This window comes from Pleurodeles waltl, chromosome 3_1 (genome assembly GCF_031143425.1).
Source record: "Pleurodeles waltl isolate 20211129_DDA chromosome 3_1, aPleWal1.hap1.20221129, whole genome shotgun sequence".
Classification (NCBI taxonomy): domain Eukaryota; kingdom Metazoa; phylum Chordata; class Amphibia; order Caudata; family Salamandridae; genus Pleurodeles; species Pleurodeles waltl.
This window is the reverse complement of record NC_090440.1, coordinates 876,142,486-876,166,841: the sequence shown is the minus strand read 5'-3', so window position 1 is coordinate 876,166,841 and position 24,356 is coordinate 876,142,486. Positions and strand designations below refer to the sequence as shown.

At 48.8% G+C, this 24,356-nt stretch overlaps 1 protein-coding gene across 1 annotated transcript in view; it reads right to left on the bottom strand.

Annotated features, from left to right (window-relative positions):
- Window positions 1-2,512: 2,512 nt before the first annotated feature.
- LOC138284728 (uncharacterized) overlaps window positions 2,513-24,356 on the bottom strand; it is a 108,454-nt gene continuing 86,610 nt past the window's right edge. Inside the window, exons 13-15 of the mRNA XM_069223842.1 lie at window positions 7,556-7,764; window positions 5,124-5,330; window positions 2,513-3,418 (exon numbers count right to left, since the gene is read on the bottom strand). Of these exons, the coding sequence (XP_069079943.1) occupies window positions 3,113-3,418; window positions 5,124-5,330; window positions 7,556-7,764 (722 nt within the window). The 3' untranslated portion in view covers window positions 2,513-3,112. The remainder of the gene's footprint in view (window positions 3,419-5,123; window positions 5,331-7,555; window positions 7,765-24,356) is intronic.

Below are 24,356 nucleotides of genomic sequence, written 5' to 3'. Positions count from 1 at the left end.
GTCTGATGGTTACCATAGGATCCAGTACTTATTTAGCAGGCAGGTCCACTTGAAATCTGTCCAGGTTCAGTTTTTTCCAAGTTCTAGTCAGGATATGTCTGTAGGAGTATGGTGGGGAGGGAGGTATGATAGGAAGCTTGATGATGTCATGATCACTCCAGATAGAGAGGGTATTTCCTGTTATGGAGATCAGTTCATTAGGGGCTATAACTGCATCAAGATTATGGGCTGCAGTGTGAGAAGGTCCAGTGACTAGCACTGGTGAAGCACTTAAGGCTCGGAGATGAGAAATGAGGTATAATGCAGTTCCAGCTTGTCAAACCAAGTCTAGAGGTCAGTCAACCAGCGTGAATGGGTTTTGGTGGTCAATGCCAGTTCTTGTGATGGAATCTAGAGTCTTGTCTGCCAACGTCCTGTTGAGAGGGGGTGGTTGTAGATGAATAGGAATGTGATGGAGAAGGTTGGATTGGGATAGCTTTGCAAAAGTAAGGATTCACCCTTCAGTTGTGGTTTGTTCATGATAATAATGATGCTGGTAAACCCACCGTCATTTCTTTGCCCATTCTCTTACTTTGGCAATTTTTGTACAGGGTTAGGCCTCCATTAGAATCCTCCATTGTAAAATTGGAGGGGCACCATTGCCTCAGAAAACTTTGCTGATGGAAAGACGGTGAGGAACTAAGGTTTAGGAATTGGTCAAAGCCTGGCTCTTCACACAATAAAACTAGTCTTATTTCATTTCGCTTTGCTGGTTATTATGCTCGCTCTCAACTAGTGCTGGGAGGCCTCAGGGTAGCCATGCGCTATATAAATGTATGAAGATAATCATAAAGAAGGTCTGGTTTGGAGTTCAATAGTTGATCGTATATGTGGATTCTGTTCTTGTTTTAGGAGCTTGAATTGATTAGAGTGCAGGAAAGTAGTTCTGGGTGAGATCTGAGGTTGGTGCATTAGTGGGTGAGTTTGGTAGTTCTGAGCAATACTCTTTTACCTGCGGCTGTATGAGTTCATGTAGTTGCAATGCAGGGATTTCTCAAGCATCTCTTTGCTGGGGAATAGTCAGCTTTGGTGGTCATTGCTCTAGCTGGAGTTCTGACTGAGATGATAAATGACAGAAAGGGAAAGGAACTGTAACTGATTGTTTAGGGGGTTGCAATGGATGCACATGTCATTAGGACCAGTGTTGGAGTGACTTGTGGCTGAGGATGGTTGTTCACACCTGCAGTGCAACGTCCTGGCAATTGTTCTGGCTCATTAAGGCAGAAGAGGATATAATATTAGTTACATCTCTAGCGGACAAGGCAACAGAAAGGAAGAAGGTTGGTTTAGTTGAGTCTTGGGTGGTGATATCATGGTTCATTGGCTATTTGTTGCTTGTTTGGGTGAACATTTTTGGTCCATTGGTTTTGCAGGACAGCATTGCTGCACAACCCAGGGGCAAGGTGAAACAGTGGGTTTATCTAGCTGATCTAGAGCAGCAAAGGTTAAGCTACATGGACCACTTTGATATTTTTGACAGGAAGTCAGATGGAGGTTACCAAATTTTCAGATAGGTGCTGTAGTAGGAAGTGTGAAATACAAAAAAGTGATGGAATACTTGGATTAATCTCAGCTTCTGGTAATTACTCAGGGCAGCATCCCAATCCATTATTTTACACACCATTCCACCTCAGCCCAGACCCGGCCATTTGCAAATCTGTCTTGATCCTGCTCCAGTAGGAACAGTGCAACCCGAACTGCCATGCTAGGTCCTCCACAAGGTAAAGCACAACCAACCCTTATAAGGGCTTATCAGTCAGGTATTGCTTCGTTCCATGAAACCTAAACTGGTCGAAACCGGTCTGGGGCTTCTTCTAGCCCCTTATTTAGGGGGCCTCCTCTGGTAGTTTGGGAAGGACTGTTCCTATCAGGAACATGGTTGGTTCTCATTTACATAAGATAGGCCTTTGTCTAGAATGGCATGGTGGGCAAAAACGACGGACTGGAATGCAGGTCAAGCGATTGCCACTAGCTGAGATTAATTCCAGCATTCCATCCACTGCCTCAATATTGTTGTAGCAGAGACTGGAGCAGTGAAGTGAGAGTACAAGGGCTAGGGATAAATGAGTGGGAGTACTTTGGGGTCCTTCCAGACAAGAAGATGGTGGCATCTGCCATAAAACCTTAACACAACAGTGCTAGGACTAACGGCGCTAATCAAAAGTGGGTAGGACACAGCTTGGAGTAACCCACAGACCCCAAGGTAGTTGATTTATGTGATCAGAGCAGAAGCGAAGAGGCACATAAACCAGCCTATTAGATCTATGGGGTCCACCCAGAAGGAGAGATGCCACAGCAAGGGGAAACAAGCAATAGAACTACAATATTACGTTTGTGTACTCCACTCAAAAGAGAATGAGATGCAGTCCATTAAGATACACAAGCTGGTTTGGCACAGCAGAATATGCCTGTGCGTGATTTGTGTTTTACAACCCCCCCCCCCCCCCCAAAATGAATAGACGTGACACATATGTACGGGTGTCTGATATTGTAATGTTGCAAGATATTTGTTTCAAATGTTCCACCCGCCTTAGCCAAGCACAAAGAGCTCACGTTTAACAGAATTATTTCTGGAGAGAGCACAAGGCAAAGTAGATATTGCAGAACAATGCTTTCTAACAAAATATGTGGCCTGGAGGATTAGAACATTTAGTTATTTTCACTTTTCACACAGCCAGTGTAATAAATAGCTTTTTAACCAATACATTTGCAAAATAATGTTGTAAAATCACCCTGATGGTCACATTTTTCAACAATAAATTGAGGTCAATGGATTTGTATGCTCCAGTGCACCGCACCCTCCAATCTGGTACCTGATTGCACTGTGGAGCTTCTCTGCATGGATGGCAGGTCTAAGGTCTTAATCTCTCTGGCTTTGTAAGCTTTACCACAGCATAGACAGCAGGAAGGCCCATCACTGCTTTCGGTTTGGGACACCACCCTCTGATATCCATTCAAATCTTACTACTCAGGCCATAAACACAAACTGCAAAGGTGCTCTTCTGTAGAAAAAGCTCATTGTCTCCTTCATTTTCGTGACAAGGACCTTCTTGGTTATACAACATATGCTTGTTCACCTGAAACATTTTTCTGAGCACATTATCAAGGGCCGAGCTTCACCCGTAACCATAAAATCTGCCTGGAGGATGTTGGAATTTGCTTTGGTCTCCTGGAAAGGCTGCTGTCCACCAGCAAAAACAGAGAAGAGGCCAGGCTCCAGCACCCACTGGTCCGTCCACACAGCCCGCTGCTTGTTGGCCACCTCAAAGAACGCAGTCACTGAGCGGCCAGCAGCAATGAGGATGCGACTAGTGCCGACCAGCTGCCACCGAGGGACGGGAACGGAAGCCTCTGCCCATCGCAGGTATAGCTGGACCACCTGCATTGGTGAAAGTAGGACAATGATGAAGAACATATTGATTCTGTAGTTTGACTCAACAGCATAGAACTCCTCCAAGGCACAAGTCATACTATGGCAGAGTGACAGCAATGCCATAATTCTATTCTTATGGATAAGGAAGGCTATTCAATGATGTGATATTATATACATTGTTTATGACACAAAGGCAACTGATGTCATAATTTCACCGCAATGAACGTAACAGGTTACAGAGTTTGCCAAGATGTCTCCAAATAACTGCTATGTCACTTAAAATAAGTCAAAAATGCTAAGGCAAAAATTCATGGCCTACATAAAGTAGATGATGCTAATCTGCCACTTGTCAAGTTTGAAAGTAAGTGGCTTTTAAATCATTGTCCGTACTGCTTAAAATTGTCCATCCGTCTGCACTACCCTTTTTTTAAAACATTTTTGTCAGCCTTCCTGGCTGTGCCACTCTCAACACGTCTGCACTAATCTGAAATTCAAAGCTGCCGAAGGCAAAGCTGCAGAAGTATCAACTTCGAGGCTCTGTTTTAAATCCCCTCACATTTTACACCAGGGAAAACAGTGCTTGCTTTTTTACGAACCAGTCGAACTCCCTTTTGTTCAGCTCTAAAGATCACCGACTGTAGTTAGTTCACTTCTGCTCTGCAGTCCACACAAAATTTTGCCCTACTGTGCCAAGGAACTCTTTTTTATTTATGTATTCTATGGATTTGTAGAGCAGTGGCTTGTGACAAGTTGCTACTGTGTAGGTGAGCTTCACGTGCGGTGTCAGCAGGTGGATTGTGACTGAAAGTTCTAGAGGTTTTTGAAGACCTTGTGGTATAAGCTTTTATGGAGAAATAGCGAAACGTGCTATCTATAAATAGCATATAGAATTATGGATGGGTAACTATGAATATTGGTGATGTTATTCAAGAAATGGCTCTGAGCGACATAAAATATACAAGAGTGAAGCTTGCATTTTCTATCATGTCTGCCGGAACCCCAAGCTGAAAAACATCCATCTTATTCACAATTACACATTTACTATTTTATGCTACATGTAGCTTCCAAACCAGTCCACTATTGTAAAGAGGCCTTTTTAATTGAGGCATTTCAAATATAGAAAGAGATAGGAAGGTGTGAGTACCGTTATGTCACAGCAGTGGAAAACAAGCTTTGTTACTCAAGGCGGTGAGGGCACTAGTTTAAATAAAAGCATTTTGAAAAGCCTGCTCAGTAGAATGAATGTGGCCTGCATTTATAATAGTTTGGATTGTGACTGGAGTGGGTGATTATCGTGTGACGTCACAGTACTGTGACAATGCTTAAAACAGGCCACTGAATGATGCCACGGCACCTATGGGAAACTAACAAGTAATGGCAAATGATCTACCACACCCCATTAAAAACCAACCTAATGTAGCTGCGCTGCTCAGTGAAACCCAGCACATTATTAAGAGTGTTATTCTGCACTGTTTGTGGGAAACTACTCGTGTAACATCCTCAATATCGTACCCTTTAACAGCGCCTGTAAGTGACTTGACAGCAACCTATTTCTGTTTGTCAGATGGAACTTCCTTGCATGTTGTGCCCTTACGAACCAGTTGAGGGTTTATTTTGCTCTGTCCAGGTTCCCTCCCGCTTGTAAGGAACAGGGTGAGCTAGTACTTGCTTGAGGTATGATAATATTGAGAGAAAGTGGCGATCGTCTTACCTCATCACTGTCTCGTTTCCCAGAATTCTCCACCTCCACAGAAATGCTTAAATGGCTACACATGGGCAAGGACGTGGTGGAAAGTGCCAGGTTACTGTAATGGAAAGTCGTGTAGGACAGTCCATAACCAAAGGGGTACAGGGGTGGATGATCGCCATAGTAACGGTAAGTCCGTCCTTCCATAGTGTAGTTTTCCATGGCTGGCACCTAGAAAGACAGAACAGTCAAAACTGAGGTTTATTTTGCAATTGCCTTCATATATCCTTCATACCTCCAATGAGTGCCCGAAGCGCCTTTGCTGAAGGGCAGGACTATGGAGGCAGGAGTGTTTCTGTCACATGGTTTATATAGATAGTGGTTTGATGTCATGCGTGACACACAGTCACACATAGTTGTGCCTGAGTATGTCCTTGAAGCCAAAAGGAAAGACAGGAGGTTAATGCATTAGATGATAATATATGAATGGATAGAAAGTGTGTGCTTGGAGTGTGGCCTATAAGGAAAATATTCTGATGTTGTGTGCGTATGGCAGAGACTGCTCAAACCACGTCCCAGCATGCATGGAACTCCATCTATGCACAGGTACGGAGAAACGCGCGACAAAAGATGCTGTTGTACATGAGTGAAGGAAAGAACAAAGCTACCTACAGACAACCTATAGACAAATTCACTTACCTAAAAAGATCCCTAAACCACAATGTACAGGCTATTACACAGCTCTATCTCAACTCTTACACGACCCAACAGATTATCATATAGTGCCCATCTGGCCCATACATGACCTCCAGGGTGGCCGGGCTTACTATTTAGCAGCTGCAGATTTCTCAGTTAATAATCCAACTCATAGTGCCAACCAGGTTTCACTGTACTAGATTGTAATGAATAAAATGAATACAGTTTTCTTTCATCTTCAAGGTCTACTGATTACTTGAATCAGTTACAGAAGAATCCGCAGCTTGGTTCTCACACTACGCTACTATAAGGTCAAGATGAAGGAATATGCTGTTGAACACTAAAAAAGAGAATCACAGGCTGTCTTCTTGTTTTCGTCCTGTTTATATACTGCTAGATAAATATCAACCACACCTTTTTTAGCCCATTTTTTAGATCTCCTCAGATCAACCATGTGCGCTTTTGCTTGAAGCTTTCTTGCACTTGGAAGATTCATTCTATTTTTCATCCATCTTAACTGAAGCCAGCTTTTCCTAGGGACATGAAGCTTTGAGTAAAATGGCTTCAATCTGAACCTTCACCGGTTATGGTACAAGGGCAACCAGAATTTAAGGTTCAAATCGTTTCTGATTCATGGAAGTTTGCAGGACCACCTTCAATTTCTGATCCACTGGAAAGGTGGGCGTACTTGGGAAGATGCTTCATCTGTTCAGGCTCCCTTGCACATCTGCTATTTCTTTCAATTTCTGTATCAATATTTACTTTCAATTGAGAGATACAAGACTGACAAAGAGTTTTATTTACCCTTCGTGGTGTTTCATCCTAACTCAACCCTGTTCAGGGGGCACTTGACCATTTCACGTGCCGTTAACTGGACTGGCGCACGTTGCTATATCCTCAACAACTCAAATAGGAGACTTAACAGATCTTCTCAGCGTCCAATCTCTGACAGAGAGCCCCCTTCAGGCATATACATAAACCTGCAGCAGATTCACACCATTTACCCACTACACACATGCACACACACACAGAGCACCCACAGGCAATCATACAGCCCCCAACACACCCTTCCATAGCACCAATGATCGTCCAGTAGTATGCAACAGGCCCTTACATAGCTCCAAACCACCCAGGAGGTCTCCAAAAGTCCCTCAAATAGCCCCCAATCAGCTCTCATATGGCCCCCACTAACCTTACACAGCACTAACAGACCTCAAATAGCTCTCAAACAGACCCTCCTATATACACCCTGTGGTCCCTCACTTTGCCTTCTAACAAACTCTCACATGCCCCCTTAAACACTCGTAGTTAAGTAGATCTCAGACAGACCTCAGACAGACCCTCGCATAGCTCCCAAAAGACCCTCACACTGCGTCAACATACTTACGGGCGTAACTCCAAACCTTCACATTTAACATCAGACCCTCTGATAATCAGCTGGAAGAACCACACAGGGCCACCAAGAAAGCCATACACAGAACCCATGAACCGTACACAGCCCCTACATCACCTCCAACAGACTCACATGTAGTACCACAAGACTCTCAAAACTCCGTTACACAGCTCCCCAACAAATACTCACATAGTCCCCTGTAGATCAGAACAGCCCAACCAACATGCCCATTTCTCATACTCCCTTTCCCTCCTGAAAGCAATATATGCCCATTACTTGGCGTCAGATTTGACTGGTACGTAAGTACTGATAGCAAAGCATAACATTTTGCACCTTACCTAAAATATATATGTCTGTAATACAGTACCTGGTCCATGCCAGCAGGCCAGGTGGCAGGGAGCCTGCCCGCAGGGCTAGCCATCTCCATGTTCAGCAGCAAGTTGGCAATAGCAACACCGGCAGCCTGAGCTGGGAAGAAACACTCTATGATGGCATGGACCCCCTCACTGTGCTTGGCCCATGTGATGTCCAGTGGTCCAGCATTGAACAGCAGGAGGATGGTGGGCCGTCCAGCAGCTGGTGGTGAGAGAAATGTGAAGGTGACATAAGCCAAAGATGCAGGGTATGGCCTTTCTAACCTCACCCGCACAGTGAGAGAGAATTACATGTCCTGTGAAGGTGGCTGCAATTTGGTGGTTTTTTTTCCTACTTATTTCCTAACTTCAAAGTTTGTTGTACCCAACAAAGTTGGCATGGGGAGGGAAGCCAGATCACATAAGACAATACGAAATATTTGGGTTCAGAGGGTCAACCCATGTATAGCCACGGAGCTGACATACGCATCAGGTATAGTGACTTGGAGCCTGATTTAGTACTCGGCGGACGTGTTAATCCATCACAACGATGACGGATATCCCGTCCGCTAAAATCTAAATCCCATTGAATGTAATGGGATCTATATTTCTGCAAACAGGATATCCGTCACCGTTTTTATGGAGTAACCTGTCCGACTAGTTCTAAATTAGGCCCCATGGCAATGAAACGGTTGATTTAGAGGCAAAGTCAGTAACAATGCGAGCGACAGAGAGGTTCCAATAACTGGAGAATGAAGACCAGTAATGATTACATGTAGTGTTGTAAAAATGGGTCAAAACCAATGAGATAATAGCAACAAGAGAGGGCAGTACTAAGACATTAAACTTGAACTCACAAATGAACTGTGGAAAATTAAAAATTAAAAAGGACAGACGAAACGCAATCGACAATCCTGTGTCATGACCATATGTCATCAAAGAGCTCAGATGATCCAATAAACCACAAGGGTGCAGGTCAAGTGATTTGTAAATGTTACCAGAACCCTGGAATAGTATCACACAGGACAGTGTATCCATTTCATCCATATGTCCTTTTTATGATTCTTTTTTCACATTTTCAGCAGCGACACCCCGTGACTTCCCAGCATTACCCAAGCATGGTAAACTACAGAATTTCAAATGTATAATAAAACCTACTAATCTTGCATGGTGTCGGCTTCCTTAGGGCGAGCTCAGTTTAGTAGGTATCTGGCCCTGCACATCCACAATGTCCTTGTGCGTCCCAGACCTAAGCTACATAAAGAACTTTGGCATTATAGACAGCATGCAAATATGGACAACTAAACGGTACACCCTGGACCATTTTGCTTGGTTTACTATTGAACCCGCGAAGACTACAAAAAAAGCTCCTGAAATGCACTCACAGACAATTCAGGATGTGTGTGACCAGACCATGGCACAAACAGTAGAGCGCTTGGAGGTCCCAGTGCATCACCTGTATTTGTGATTGAATGGTACTCCCAGGTATAGTTGATGATGCTCTCAGATCAGCTGTGAGAAGATCGGCCTCTAGTAACATGTGATTGCAAGTGGGGTTTATGAACACCTTCAATGCTTTTTGAGGGTAGTAAATAACACCCGGATTTTAATACAGAAACTTGCATCCCAAAATGAAACAGTCCGTAATTTTTTTCAAGTATGCGCATCGAACAAGAGAATCCAACAAGTAAGGTGATAGTTTTAGAATTGTGATTTCTTCAAAATCAATTTTAGGAAATTAGAGAATACAAATCAATGGAATCAATGTAATTAGCTTGAGAGAATTCATATGTACGATTGGAGGGTGTTGGGAGAAATACCACATTACTCATGATGTTGTAGGAACTGTTTGTGGATGAACTGCTGTACAATTTTGCAATTTTGGGAAATATTCTGGATCCCTGCCTTTGTCCTTAGTTGTCAGATCCTCAAGGTGTGTTAGCCAAGTCAGTGGTGGCTGGGGGCTTCATTCTGAACAGTGCACACTTCTCGTCATCTTTGAGCTGAATTGAATGAATGGATGAATGAATGAATAATGCTAATGCAGGGCACCATTAAGTAATGAAGCATCACTAGGTACTATTTGAAAGAGGCAAGTCACATAGGGGGTGATTCTGATATTACCGCCAGAAGACCGTACCGCGGTCGAAAGACCGCGGCGGTCATTCTGGGTTTCCCACTGGGCTGGCGGGCGACCGCCAAAAGGCCGCCCGCCAGCCCAGTGGGAAACAGCCTTCACACGAGGACGCCGGCTCAGAATTGAGCCGGCGGAGTGGGAAGGTGCGACGGGTGCAGTGGCACCCGTCGCGTATTTCAGTGTCTGCATAGCAGACACTGAAATACTTTGTGGGGCCCTCTTACGGGGGCCCCGCGGCACCCCCTACCGCCATCCTGTTCCTGGCGGGAGACCCGCCAGGAACAGGATGGCGGTAGGGGGTGTTAGAATCCCCATGGCGGCGGAGCGCGCTCCGCCGCCATGGAGGATTCTCAAGGGCAGCGGAAAGTCGGCGGTACACCGGCGACTTTCCGTTTCTGGCCGCGGCTGAACCGCCGCGGTCAGAATGCCCAGCGGTGCACCGCCAGCCTGTTGGCGGTGCTACCGCCAACCTCCGCCATGGCGGTAATTACCGCCAGGGTCAGAATGACCCCCATAGTGTAGAATAGGTGGGCTCTCAGTATGTGGCCATCCCTTTGCAGGAATCATACTCAAAAAGCACCTGGCTTTGACTGCAATAAGCACACAGTGAAGTAAATGAACAAAATAATTATCTTCACTAAAACTCTTTCTGGTACGGACTATCTATCCACAGATTCCTCACCTTTTGAATACTAACTCCGGTGTCAGACTGGATCTAGAAACGTTTGAGCAGTACCTCTGTACGCCGTCTGGTGGCAGCATGTGGCTCCACACTGATGCCATTATGCTCTGAAAATGACGTGTGAACCAATAAAGGTTCCGCTCCGGCATGTTGACGTCACTTGCTTTAAAGGATGTCTGCGCCTCCAGACACAGAGTCCCAACAGCAAATTGGCATCATCCAGTGTGCAGATTCCTACGTTTGGGAAGTTTTTAATGGCTAGAGACCAATTCACAGACTGGGGCGGATGGGGGAGGGTGGTCAGTGAGGAATCTGCTGCTAGATAGAGTCTCTAATAGAAAGAGCATTACCAAAAGCAAGAAATTTGTTCTGATTGAGACTTCTAACTGCGGATTCCTCAACCTTTGAATAGATGCCACTGCAATATCTATTTGGAGCTAGGTCTGTGAATTGGCTGAAATTAAAAAGTTCCTTAGGACCGAGTGGGCAAAATGCCCCTCTTGGAAAACTTGCTATCCAGACAGTAGTACTTCTTAAACGTGAGGCGGGACAACCACACAGCCACCTGACAACTGTCTAGGACAGGAACTTTGCATGCTAATGCAGTGGTGTCAGCCTTGGTTCTGGTGGAATGGGCCCTTAACTCTTGCAAGGGATGCTTCTTGGGTAATGTGTAGCAGATCATAATACAGAGCATGGTCCAGTGAGATTTGGCCTGTTTCTGCATGACTTTGTCCTTTTTCGTTATTGCCAACTCCATAAGGAGCTGCTCATTTACTTGGTGTTCTCTGGTACAATTGTTGTAAAAGCTCAGCCATCTTTTGGGGTTAGGTGACGGCTGCACTCTGACACAGGGTGGCCTGTGACCCCTGTAGGGATCACAGCGCATAGTGCTGCTGCTCACTCCCCCCTCCACCAAACGACAGTAACCCCCCATGGGGGCAGAAGAGGTGAAGCGAAGCTGTGCAGGGAGCTGAGATTCCCGCTGGAGGGAAGGTGATGGGCACGGCCTATGCAACAGCGGTGTTCGCCAGGGAGGTGACTGGCACGTGGGCTGATTGAGCACGGCCACGCTCCGACACAGAGCACTAAGGGAAACCTGGTGGCAACTGGGTGGGGCTCTGCTGGACCATGGCCTTGGATTGCTGAGGGGGTGAGGCCTTCTCCCTGCTGCAGGGATTCCCCCAGGAACACTGAGGAGGGAGAGAGTGGGCGCTGGATCTGCCCAGTGGTTTCCGGCGAGCAGCCTGGGATCATGAGCCCACCCAGGACTGAGATGGAGTGGGTACTCCAGAGCTGAGACATGGCCACATGGCAGCTAGAGGCAGTCCTGAGGGGGGCCTTGCAGGGGCTGCAAGACGTTACTGGAGCAGCTTGACTGGCCGGACCCAGGGGCCCTGGCACTGGAGTGACAGGCTTGAGGGTCCACTGCTGCACCCTCTTGAGTGGTGTCCAGAGAGAGCCCTGATTGTTGGCCTCGAGGTGAGGAGGGGCCCTGGTAGATGCTGAGGTCACGTCTGTGCTGCAGGGCCTGGGAATGGCATAGAAGATTGTTTGCAGAGCCCAGGCATTGGTGTGGAGCGGTACCGGGGACAGGAGACTGCAGGGGCTCAGAAGGATGATGAGAAGCCCTCCAGAGGCCCTGGGCAAGGTGGGCACACTGTGTGGCAAGAGAGGCATCAGTGGCTTGTGGAGGTGGGAATGAAGAACACCTCTGAGGGCTGGGAAGACGAGAGGACTCCCTGATTAGAGGGCAGGGGGCCACCCGGCTGACTCCAGACTGTGGGACGCTGATGACCTGTAACAATTTGTGACCTTGTGCGGGGTCCGCCACACATAAAAGAGCGGGTTGAGGCCCAGGACGCTCAGTCGAGCAGCAGCTCTGGGGCACCATGAGGAAGGAGAAGGCAGTCAGGACACATACCACCACTACTATCATGTAATATAACAACCGCCATAGTCTTCTCAACAGATCACTAGGCAGGGCAGGGCGGATTCAGCCAGTGGGCTCCAGGGAGAAGTTGTTGGCAGTCATTCAGGGGTCTCATACAGGGCTCGAACAAAAGATAGAGACAGTCTCCATTGATGTAAATCTGCTGCAGCCTATCTGAGAAAGGTGGCAGACAAGGTAACCACAGCAATGAGTAAATAGCAGAGCTGCAGGGTGAGGTTTCCAGCCTCAAGTGACAGATGGCCAAAATGAACACCGTCACTAGTGGGCTGGAGCTTAAGGTGGAGGAAGCAGAGGGTAGTGCACAGCACAGTAACATTTGAGTGCTGGAATTTCCTGAGAGAGAGGAAGGGGCCTTGGTGGAGACCTTCCTGGAGGGGTTTGTTGGAGATTTTCATTGTCAAGCGGGCTCACAGGGTGTTGGTGCATTCCCAGCGCCCCACCAAGAACCATCATTGCCAGGATCCTGAACTAATGGGACAGAGACTGCATTCTTAGAGCTGCTAGGACACAGTCCATGCCTATGTTTGAAAACTGCAAAATTGCAATATACCCGTGGTACACCAAGAAAGTTCAGGAGCAGCGAGAATCTTTTCTGGAATTCAAACAGATATTGAGAGCCATGCAACTGAAATAGATGTCCCTATATCCCTCGAAACTGAAGGTCATATCGCAGGGGAGAGCACATTTCTTTGCGCGCCCAGTAGAGGTCTGGGAGTGGCTAGAGATCTGGGGCAAAGCTATGCTGCCTCACTCCGTGGGGGAGCCTCATGGGGCCCTGGCACTAGTCCCCAAGATGGCCCAAGGCATGCACAATCCTTGGATGGGATGGGCCAGCTCATTGGACGCTCATCGAGTAACGATCCAAGAGGATGGTACTGTGCAGACTGATGGAGTTGTGGACTCGGGGGAGATCAGCGGGGGCCAGCTGCATCGCTCAGGCTGAATCAGAGCCTACTGAACAGGGCCCTGCACAGGACTGTATACCGGATACACTGGGTATGGACACACAGCTAATCTGAACTTGGGGCCATATGTACGAACACATTTTCCCATAGACACAGAATGGGTAAAACCCTTTGCTACATCTGGCCCTTGCTCCTTACGTTGGTTCCTATTTGAGCCCGGTGTGTCTTTTGATCTGCAGACCTGGTAATATGTTGTATGCTACAGAGGTGCGTATAATGATGTCTGCCAGATACATGAGGGCTCATTGAATGCTCTGCATTGTACACTGGATATGGTTGGGGGGCCAGGATATAGGGGCTATGCCCTAGATATTTGTGTTGAAACCACTATGCCACTAGGTGGCAGCATGGAGTGAACGGGCCAGGCGATGGGATGGGTGCTACCTGCTCCTGTTGGATGAGGTGGGATGAAGTGGATGTCCTGGCACTTGCATAGCATGGGCATAAGTAGACCAGATGCTGCACTATGTCTGTCCATGGGTGAGGCGAGGGTGTTTGATGTTTCACATTACAAGTTGTTGAATATGTTAATGCAGCAAGGAGGGGTTGTCATGATGCGGGGTGGATGGAAGAGGACTGGGGATTCAGGAACAAGCTGATGGGGATGTCTATCATTTCATGACTACGGGTGGACAGTTAACTCTGCACCACCAACAGAGTTTTCCGGAGTTTGCCCAAATGCTCTGCCAACCGCTGCCTGGTGGAGTTTACCACCCACTTCTGGCTCCAAACTGGGATGGCTTGGCGAGCAAAACAACGATGGATTAAACCCAGATCTGTGACTTGGGGTGAGTGTTTGGAAAGTTTCAACACTTAGGGCCTCATTATGACCCTGGCGGGCGGCGGAGGCCGCCCGCCAGGATCCCGCCCTCCAAATTACCGCGCCGCGGTCAAAAGACCGCGGCGGGTATTACGAGTTTTCCCCTGGGCTGGCGGGCGGTTCCAGTTAAACAGCCCGCCAGCCCAGGGGAAAACGACCTTCCCACGAGGATGCCGGCTCGTAATCGAGCCGACGGAGTGGGAAGGTGCGACGGGTGCTACTGCACCCGTCGCGTATTTCACTGTCTGCAAGGCAGACAGTGAAATACATTTTGGGGCCCTCTTACGGGGGCCCCTGCCGTGCCCATGCCATTGGCATGGGCACGGCAGGGGCCCCCAGGGGCCCCGCGACCCCCCCTACCGCCATCCTGTTCATGGCGGCTTTCCCGCCATGAACTGGATGGCGGTAGGGGGGGTCAGAATCCTCATGGCTGCGGAGCGCGCTCCGCAGCCATGGAGGATTCCAATGAGCAGCGGAAAGTCAGCGGGAGACCGCTGACTTTCCGCTTCTGACCGCGGCTGAACCGCCGCGGTCAGAATGCTCATTGGAGCACCGCCAGCCTGTCGGCGGTGCTCCCGTGGTCGGTGGCCCTGGCGGCCACCGGCCGCCAGGGTCAGAATGACCCTCTTAGTCTATCACTTTATTTTGTGATGTTATTTCTGAATCCTCTCACACTCTCCTGTTTTTCAGTCTCTCGTCCTTGTCCACATCTGGGGTGGCAGGATTCTCTGCCCACAGTTCCAGCTGGTGTTTGGAACGGCCCCTTTGCTGCCTTCCGGGGTATGCTATTCAGAGTTCCCTTGCTTCATGCTGCGTCCAGCTGTTGGTCGGAGAGGTGACATGCGTAGAGTGGTTTATGGAGTGAACTCTAGGTCGAGCCTGCCCCCCACTTTCCTTGCACGGCATGAGGTGGCAGGAGAAGTGGTTCTTGCAGGCCCCAGGGCTAGCCCTGACCGATCATCCCCTGCTGCCAAGTGTCTACCAGGGGTAGTGCAGGGGCTAAGCACCACCAGCCGAGCTAAGAGAAGACCAGCAGGGGTGGGGGTGGAGGACACGAGGGTGAGGAGGGCAGGATCAAGCGTATTGTGCATAGCAGGTAATGGAAAACCTGTATGGTGAGGTTGTCCCCTTTTGTAGAGCTTCATAAAAAGAATGGAACACCCATCAGTTTCCATTGGAAGGCAGGATGCTCAATATGTTTGCTATGGAAGTTGGTAGTAGAGAAAGGTTCTACTGAATGGCCGTCTGTGACTAACACCAATCTATTTGAGTGGTGGCTTTTGGAGCAAGGCTTTGGATACATTTGCCTGCTTGCTTCAGGCTGTCATGCCCTGTCATCCGATGGCCCTGCTGCACAGTCAGGGAGGTGCAAGTCACACACTGTCCTCGTGCTGCCCTCTCATGCACACTCACTGTCAGACGATGCATCCCCATTCTCCCCACAGCGTTTCCATGCAGAACAGGACCTGTGTAAAAACACACAAGCTCAAATGGATTCGGTGGGTGGAACTCTGCAGAATCACGTGGAGTTTTTATTTAACTCCACGGAATTCCGTGGAGTACAACTCCACAAGTTACGCCAACTCCTAGTCATGACCTGGAACGTCCGTGGGCTTGGAACCTACATGAAGAGGTATAGGGTACTCTCTAATCTGAAGCCCCATAAATCCAGTACAGCCTGCCTACAGGAGACACATCTGGAGGACTCAGGGACAGAGTGGCTGGCTCGGAAGTGGGGGTCAGCTCTTTCAAGCATCCTACGCTATATACTGTAGTGGAGAGCATCATAGTAACACACCAAGCTCGGTTTTTCTCAGATCACTAATTGATCTCCTGCACACAGGGATGGGGGGGGGGCTGTAGAGCAGAGAGCCCTGTGGAGATTCCCAGCAGAGGTATTGACTGACGCGGTCAGGAGGGAAGCCTGGTTGCAGGCGCTGACTGAATACATAAAGATCAATTGGGGCTCCACAGCAGACAGAGCCATAGAATGGGAGGCGATGAAGGTGGTGCTGCACGGGACGTGTCTAGGGCTGACATGTGGGGAGCGGCGACTGTTAGAGACTGACCTATTGGAGCAGAGGCGGAGCTGGCATTGCTGCAGGGTGGAGTGGTGGCTGACCCAGCAGCTCAGTGGGGAAGAGGCCGACCTGCGACATAGCATAGCTGACATATGGGTCATATTGGATAGGTACACCCTGTGGCATTATAGGCAGCAATTGCATAGAGAGGGAGATAAGCCAGGAAGACTACTGGCCTGGATCCTGCATAGAGAGCTTGAAACCACCCCAATCACAAATCTGGTGACCCTCAGTGGAGATGCAGTGACTTTCCGCACAAACATTACAGCCACCTTCAAGGGGTACCTAGAGGGGATGTACAGGACAGACCACTGGGTCACCCAAAGACAACATCAGGCATTCTTGACAGGATTTGAGCTCCCTAGCATTGGGGAGGTGGCAATAGGAGATCTTGACGCGGAGCTTGACCTTGAGGAGCAGCACAGAGCACTGCGCATGCTCCCACAGTCCAAGGCTCTGGGCGGGGACTGGTTCTCGGTGTTGTTCTTTCAGAAGTTCTTGGCAATTGTTACGCAGGGCCTCCTGGAGGTTTTCTTAGAAGTGAAAGAAAAGGGGGTTCTGGTGCCATCCATGCGGGAAGGGGAGATATGCATGTTACCTAAACCAGGTGGGGACAGTGGGGACCCAGCAGCAGACCGCTAACCATGATTAATTCCGATGCCAAAGTTCTGTGTAAACTTTTGGCTAATCGATTGAACCCGGTGATGTTGGGCTTCATACACGAGGACCAAGGCAGGTTCACCCCTGGCTGTAGCATGGGGATGAGTCTCAGATGACTGACACATGCAATACATGAGGTTGAGGGTAACTGGGAAGAAATGGCTCTGGTTTCAATAGACGTGGAAAAAGCTTTTGATACCTGTCGATTGGGGTTACTTGCTGGACATCCTGCGAGTCATGGGGTTTTGGCCCCAGTTTCGGGCCAAACTGCTTTACACAGTGCCAGAGCTCAGATGGGACTTGGGAAGCGGGACATGGCAGGGATGTTCTCTGTCCCCGCTTTTATTTGCTCTAGTGAAGGAGCCCCTGGCAGTGGGAGTTCGGCGGGACCTGCATGAATCGGCCATAGAGTTGGGGGAGACGCAACTTATTATATCACTCTATGCCAATGATGCAATATTTTATCTCAGGGCCCATGGATTCTGCTGTGGTTGCTGGATGAGTGTAGGGCCATTTCAGGGCTTTGAATCAATCACAATAAATCACAGTTATTTCTTCCCGTATTGCTGGTGGTGACTACAGAGGGACAGCTGTCCGACATTGGCTTATGGTGGGAACTGGAACATTTAGTTACCTGGGTATAATGGTGGCGCATTATCGGGGAAAGCAACTTCGTCTCAATGTGGGCACAATTACTGACTCTTTGCACTCGTCTGTCGCATTCTAGAACACTCTACCGCGGTCATTGGTGGACGGTGGCGATCTCATGGTGCCGCTCCTGCACTGACTATATAATGTGCAGAATTCCCTTTGTCTGCTGCCTGCCAGGGTGTTCAGAAAACTGGATTGAGGGGGATGGTGTGCCACCCAGCAGACTGCACATATATGGCACAAACTTGTGGAGGTTGTACTTCAGAGGGCCCCCTTTCATAGGGAGCTCCCAGTGTGGATACTAGCGCTGGTCAGGCACATGGCGGATAACATGCCTTTTCAGGCGCGGATGGAGGGCTGCTGTGAAACGCTGCAGTACTTGTACCCCAATGAGTATTTTATCACATTTGAAGATGCACGGGGGGGGGGGGGGAGTTCATGTTGTCATTTTGCCGGCCTAGCCAAGCTAGCCAGGGAGACCCGGACAATGTTTCTGGTGGTGCCAGCATCATCCTGCACACTGCGAGACCTTTTGACCTGCGGGTCTAGTCAGCATTAGGTGTCCCTATTTTATGAAGCATTGGTGAATGATGTTGCAGGATGCCCACTGTGCGCTCAGGAGACCTGGGAGTGCGCCTGGTGGACATGGACTGGGTGCGCATGTGTATACTCACCAGGACAGTGTCTAGCAATGCTCGATTCAAGTTGGTCCACTACAATTTCCTAGCTTGTACATGACACCCCTGATGCTGCACAGGATAACTCAAACCTGACCGGACACGCTTCCATGGTGCGGAAGTCCCATGGCTGAATTTTACACCCGGCCTGGAAGTGTCAGAAAGTGCAGGATTTTTGGGAGCAGCTAGCTGAGAAAATCACACACACAACTTCACAGCAGGGCTCCCACACTCCGTTATTTAGCCTACTGGCAATGCAGACAGGCCTAAAGGTCATAAAATGGCGTATAAATATCTCCAGCTCGCACTGGTCCTTGCCAGCCACAGAGAGGCCAGAACATGGATGGGACGGCGCACACTGGAAGTGAAGGGCTGGCACTGAGACATTGATGAATAGACACTAGCAGAAGAGATCAACAATAAAATAAGCAGGAGAGATGAGAAAGTGGAGGATGATGTACATACATGGAGGGCCCTGGGGGACAGGTTTCTGGATTGAGGTGACATCTCATTGAGTGATGTGTCTACTGATGTGGAAACCTAAAGCCCCGAGCAACATCAGGTTGAGGTAGAGGGGAGATACTAGACTGGTGGATGGTGGCTGCTTCTGCTATGCCTAGATTGATAGACAGCCCGTGAGTGGCAACTGTTGCACATACCGATGTAACTGCATGAAGGGGTGACTGTTTTTTGCTGCAATGTTGTTTTACTTGAAACTTATAAACAAACGTTTTAAAAAAGAGCCCACTGTGCCATAATGAAAGAAGAAGTAGGGAACAAATGCTGAAGTCCTTTCAACAACTGCATCACATAGAGTGATTTAAATAATGATCGCTGTACCAGCAACCGTAAGAAAGCTGAAAGTGCTAAAGGGTAGCCTTTAACCAAAGTCTAGCTGGGCGAGAAAGAGAATAAACAACAGAACATCAGGCAACTTGGTTAGGAGGGGTCAATCTGCTGTGTGTCACACAACACCACAAATTTATCCCAACGACAGGCGTATACAGTTTGTCGAGGGAAACTTTGCTGCCATGATGACTTCATCCACCTCTAGAATAAGGTCAAAAGTGTTCAGCTGTTGCCACTCAATCTCCAGGGTGGAGATTGTGGAGGCCCGGGTGCAAGATCCTGCACTGCTGCTGCGACAGCTGGGTCTCCCGGAGGGTCAACCTGATAGAAGGACAGATGCCTGGGAGCATATTCTCTGTACCCAACCCGGGGTCACTACGATGAATTGGGTCTGCTCATTTCAAATTTTCATCAGAACTCTGGGCAGTATAGAGATCAGAGGGAAGGCATACAGAAGTCCCAAGTCCCACTGTATATGGATATGTCATAGAGAGATATACCTTGGGAACTCCAATGTACAGAACTGCGGACATTGCACATTCTCTGCAGTGACAAGCAGATTGAGCCAAGGCTATCTCCTTGTGGCAACTTGCGTTCTGCTAAGTGCCAATGGCTGCGTTTATCTAACCTGGCATTCAAAGATCTCACCAGGTGGCTCCTCACCAGGAAGATGCCCTAATCGTCCAGCTATTTCCAGAGGTGTAACGCGTCCTGGAAGATGATCCAAAACCCCACACCACCCTGTTTGTTGCAGTATCACATCATGATGGTGTTGTTCATGAGGACCTGCATCAGCTTTCCTGGGTAAGTTGGCATGGGGAGGGAAGCCAGATCACATAAGACAATACGAAATATTTGGGTTCAGAGGGTCAACCCATGTATAGCCACGGAGCTGACATACGCATCAGGTATAGTGACTTGGAGCCTGATTTAGTACTCGGCGGACGTGTTAATCCATCACAACGATGACGGATATCCCGTCCGCTAAAATCTAAATCCCATTGAATGTAATGGGATCTATATTTCTGCAAACAGGATATCCGTCACCGTTTTTATGGAGTAACCTGTCCGACTAGTTCTAAATTAGGCCCCATGGCAATGAAACGGTTGATTTAGAGGCAAAGTCAGTAACAATGCGAGCGACAGAGAGGTTCCAATAACTGGAGAATGAAGACCAGTAATGATTACATGTAGTGTTGTAAAAATGGGTCAAAACCAATGAGATAATAGCAACAAGAGAGGGCAGTACTAAGACATTAAACTTGAACTCACAAATGAACTGTGGAAAATTAAAAATTAAAAAGGACAGACGAAACGCAATCGACAATCCTGTGTCATGACCATATGTCATCAAAGAGCTCAGATGATCCAATAAACCACAAGGGTGCAGGTCAAGTGATTTGTAAATGTTACCAGAACCCTGGAATAGTATCACACAGGACAGTGTATCCATTTCATCCATATGTCCTTTTTATGATTCTTTTTTCACATTTTCAGCAGCGACACCCCGTGACTTCCCAGCATTACCCAAGCATGGTAAACTACAGAATTTCAAATGTATAATAAAACCTACTAATCTTGCATGGTGTCGGCTTCCTTAGGGCGAGCTCAGTTTAGTAGGTATCTGGCCCTGCACATCCACAATGTCCTTGTGCGTCCCAGACCTAAGCTACATAAAGAACTTTGGCATTATAGACAGCATGCAAATATGGACAACTAAACGGTACACCCTGGACCATTTTGCTTGGTTTACTATTGAACCCGCGAAGACTACAAAAAAAGCTCCTGAAATGCACTCACAGACAATTCAGGATGTGTGTGACCAGACCATGGCACAAACAGTAGAGCGCTTGGAGGTCCCAGTGCATCACCTGTATTTGTGATTGAATGGTACTCCCAGGTATAGTTGATGATGCTCTCAGATCAGCTGTGAGAAGATCGGCCTCTAGTAACATGTGATTGCAAGTGGGGTTTATGAACACCTTCAATGCTTTTTGAGGGTAGTAAATAACACCCGGATTTTAATACAGAAACTTGCATCCCAAAATGAAACAGTCCGTAATTTTTTTCAAGTATGCGCATCGAACAAGAGAATCCAACAAGTAAGGTGATAGTTTTAGAATTGTGATTTCTTCAAAATCAATTTTAGGAAATTAGAGAATACAAATCAATGGAATCAATGTAATTAGCTTGAGAGAATTCATATGTACGATTGGAGGGTGTTGGGAGAAATACCACATTACTCATGATGTTGTAGGAACTGTTTGTGGATGAACTGCTGTACAATTTTGCAATTTTGGGAAATATTCTGGATCCCTGCCTTTGTCCTTAGTTGTCAGATCCTCAAGGTGTGTTAGCCAAGTCAGTGGTGGCTGGGGGCTTCATTCTGAACAGTGCACACTTCTCGTCATCTTTGAGCTGAATTGAATGAATGGATGAATGAATGAATAATGCTAATGCAGGGCACCATTAAGTAATGAAGCATCACTAGGTACTATTTGAAAGAGGCAAGTCACATAGGGGGTGATTCTGATATTACCGCCAGAAGACCGTACCGCGGTCGAAAGACCGCGGCGGTCATTCTGGGTTTCCCACTGGGCTGGCGGGCGACCGCCAAAAGGCCGCCCGCCAGCCCAGTGGGAAACAGCCTTCACACGAGGACGCCGGCTCAGAATTGAGCCGGCGGAGTGGGAAGGTGCGACGGGTGCAGTGGCACCCGTCGCGTATTTCAGTGTCTGCATAGCAGACACTGAAATACTTTGTGGGGCCCTCTTACGGGGGCCCCGCGGCACCCCCTACCGCCATCCTGTTCCTGGCGGGAGACCCGCCAGGAACAGGATGGCGGTAGGGGGTGTTAGAATCCCCATGGCGGCGGAGCGCGCTCCGCCGCCATGGAGGATTCTCAAGGGCAGCGGAAAGTCGGCGGTACACCGGCGACTTTCCGTTTCTGGCCGCGGCTGAACCGCCGCGGTCAGAATGCCCAGCGGTGCACCGCCAGCCTGTTGGCGGTGCTACCGCCAACCTCCGCCATGGCGGTAATTACCGCCAGGGTCAGAATGACCCCCATAGTGTAGAATAGGTGGGCTCTCAGTATGTGGCCATCCCTTTGCAGGAATCATACTCAAAAAGCACCTGGCTTTGACTGCAATAAGCACACAGTGAAGTAAATGAACAAAATAATTATCTTCACTAAAACTCTTTCTGGTACGGACTATCTATCCACAGATTCCTCACCTTTTGAATACTAACTCCGGTGTCAGACTGGATCTAGAAACGTTTGAGCAGTACCTCTGTACGCCGTCTGGTGGCAGCATGTGGCTCCACACTGATGCCATTATGCTCTGAAAATGACGTGTGAACCAATAAAGGTTCCGCTCCGGCATGTTGACGTCACTTGCTTTAAAGGATGTCTGCGCCTCCAGACACAGAGTCCCAACAGCAAATTGGCATCATCCAGTGTGCAGATTCCTACGTTTGGGAAGTTTTTAATGGCTAGAGACCAATTCACAGACTGGGGCGGATGGGGGAGGGTGGTCAGTGAGGAATCTGCTGCTAGATAGAGTCTCTAATAGAAAGAGCATTACCAAAAGCAAGAAATTTGTTCTGATTGAGACTTCTAACTGCGGATTCCTCAACCTTTGAATAGATGCCACTGCAATATCTATTTGGAGCTAGGTCTGTGAATTGGCTGAAATTAAAAAGTTCCTTAGGACCGAGTGGGCAAAATGCCCCTCTTGGAAAACTTGCTATCCAGACAGTAGTACTTCTTAAACGTGAGGCGGGACAACCACACAGCCACCTGACAACTGTCTAGGACAGGAACTTTGCATGCTAATGCAGTGGTGTCAGCCTTGGTTCTGGTGGAATGGGCCCTTAACTCTTGCAAGGGATGCTTCTTGGGTAATGTGTAGCAGATCATAATACAGAGCATGGTCCAGTGAGATTTGGCCTGTTTCTGCATGACTTTGTCCTTTTTCGTTATTGCCAACTCCATAAGGAGCTGCTCATTTACTTGGTGTTCTCTGGTACAATTGTTGTAAAAGCTCAGCCATCTTTTGGGGTTAGGTGACGGCTGCACTCTGACACAGGGTGGCCTGTGACCCCTGTAGGGATCACAGCGCATAGTGCTGCTGCTCACTCCCCCCTCCACCAAACGACAGTAACCCCCCATGGGGGCAGAAGAGGTGAAGCGAAGCTGTGCAGGGAGCTGAGATTCCCGCTGGAGGGAAGGTGATGGGCACGGCCTATGCAACAGCGGTGTTCGCCAGGGAGGTGACTGGCACGTGGGCTGATTGAGCACGGCCACGCTCCGACACAGAGCACTAAGGGAAACCTGGTGGCAACTGGGTGGGGCTCTGCTGGACCATGGCCTTGGATTGCTGAGGGGGTGAGGCCTTCTCCCTGCTGCAGGGATTCCCCCAGGAACACTGAGGAGGGAGAGAGTGGGCGCTGGATCTGCCCAGTGGTTTCCGGCGAGCAGCCTGGGATCATGAGCCCACCCAGGACTGAGATGGAGTGGGTACTCCAGAGCTGAGACATGGCCACATGGCAGCTAGAGGCAGTCCTGAGGGGGGCCTTGCAGGGGCTGCAAGACGTTACTGGAGCAGCTTGACTGGCCGGACCCAGGGGCCCTGGCACTGGAGTGACAGGCTTGAGGGTCCACTGCTGCACCCTCTTGAGTGGTGTCCAGAGAGAGCCCTGATTGTTGGCCTCGAGGTGAGGAGGGGCCCTGGTAGATGCTGAGGTCACGTCTGTGCTGCAGGGCCTGGGAATGGCATAGAAGATTGTTTGCAGAGCCCAGGCATTGGTGTGGAGCGGTACCGGGGACAGGAGACTGCAGGGGCTCAGAAGGATGATGAGAAGCCCTCCAGAGGCCCTGGGCAAGGTGGGCACACTGTGTGGCAAGAGAGGCATCAGTGGCTTGTGGAGGTGGGAATGAAGAACACCTCTGAGGGCTGGGAAGACGAGAGGACTCCCTGATTAGAGGGCAGGGGGCCACCCGGCTGACTCCAGACTGTGGGACGCTGATGACCTGTAACAATTTGTGACCTTGTGCGGGGTCCGCCACACATAAAAGAGCGGGTTGAGGCCCAGGACGCTCAGTCGAGCAGCAGCTCTGGGGCACCATGAGGAAGGAGAAGGCAGTCAGGACACATACCACCACTACTATCATGTAATATAACAACCGCCATAGTCTTCTCAACAGATCACTAGGCAGGGCAGGGCGGATTCAGCCAGTGGGCTCCAGGGAGAAGTTGTTGGCAGTCATTCAGGGGTCTCATACAGGGCTCGAACAAAAGATAGAGACAGTCTCCATTGATGTAAATCTGCTGCAGCCT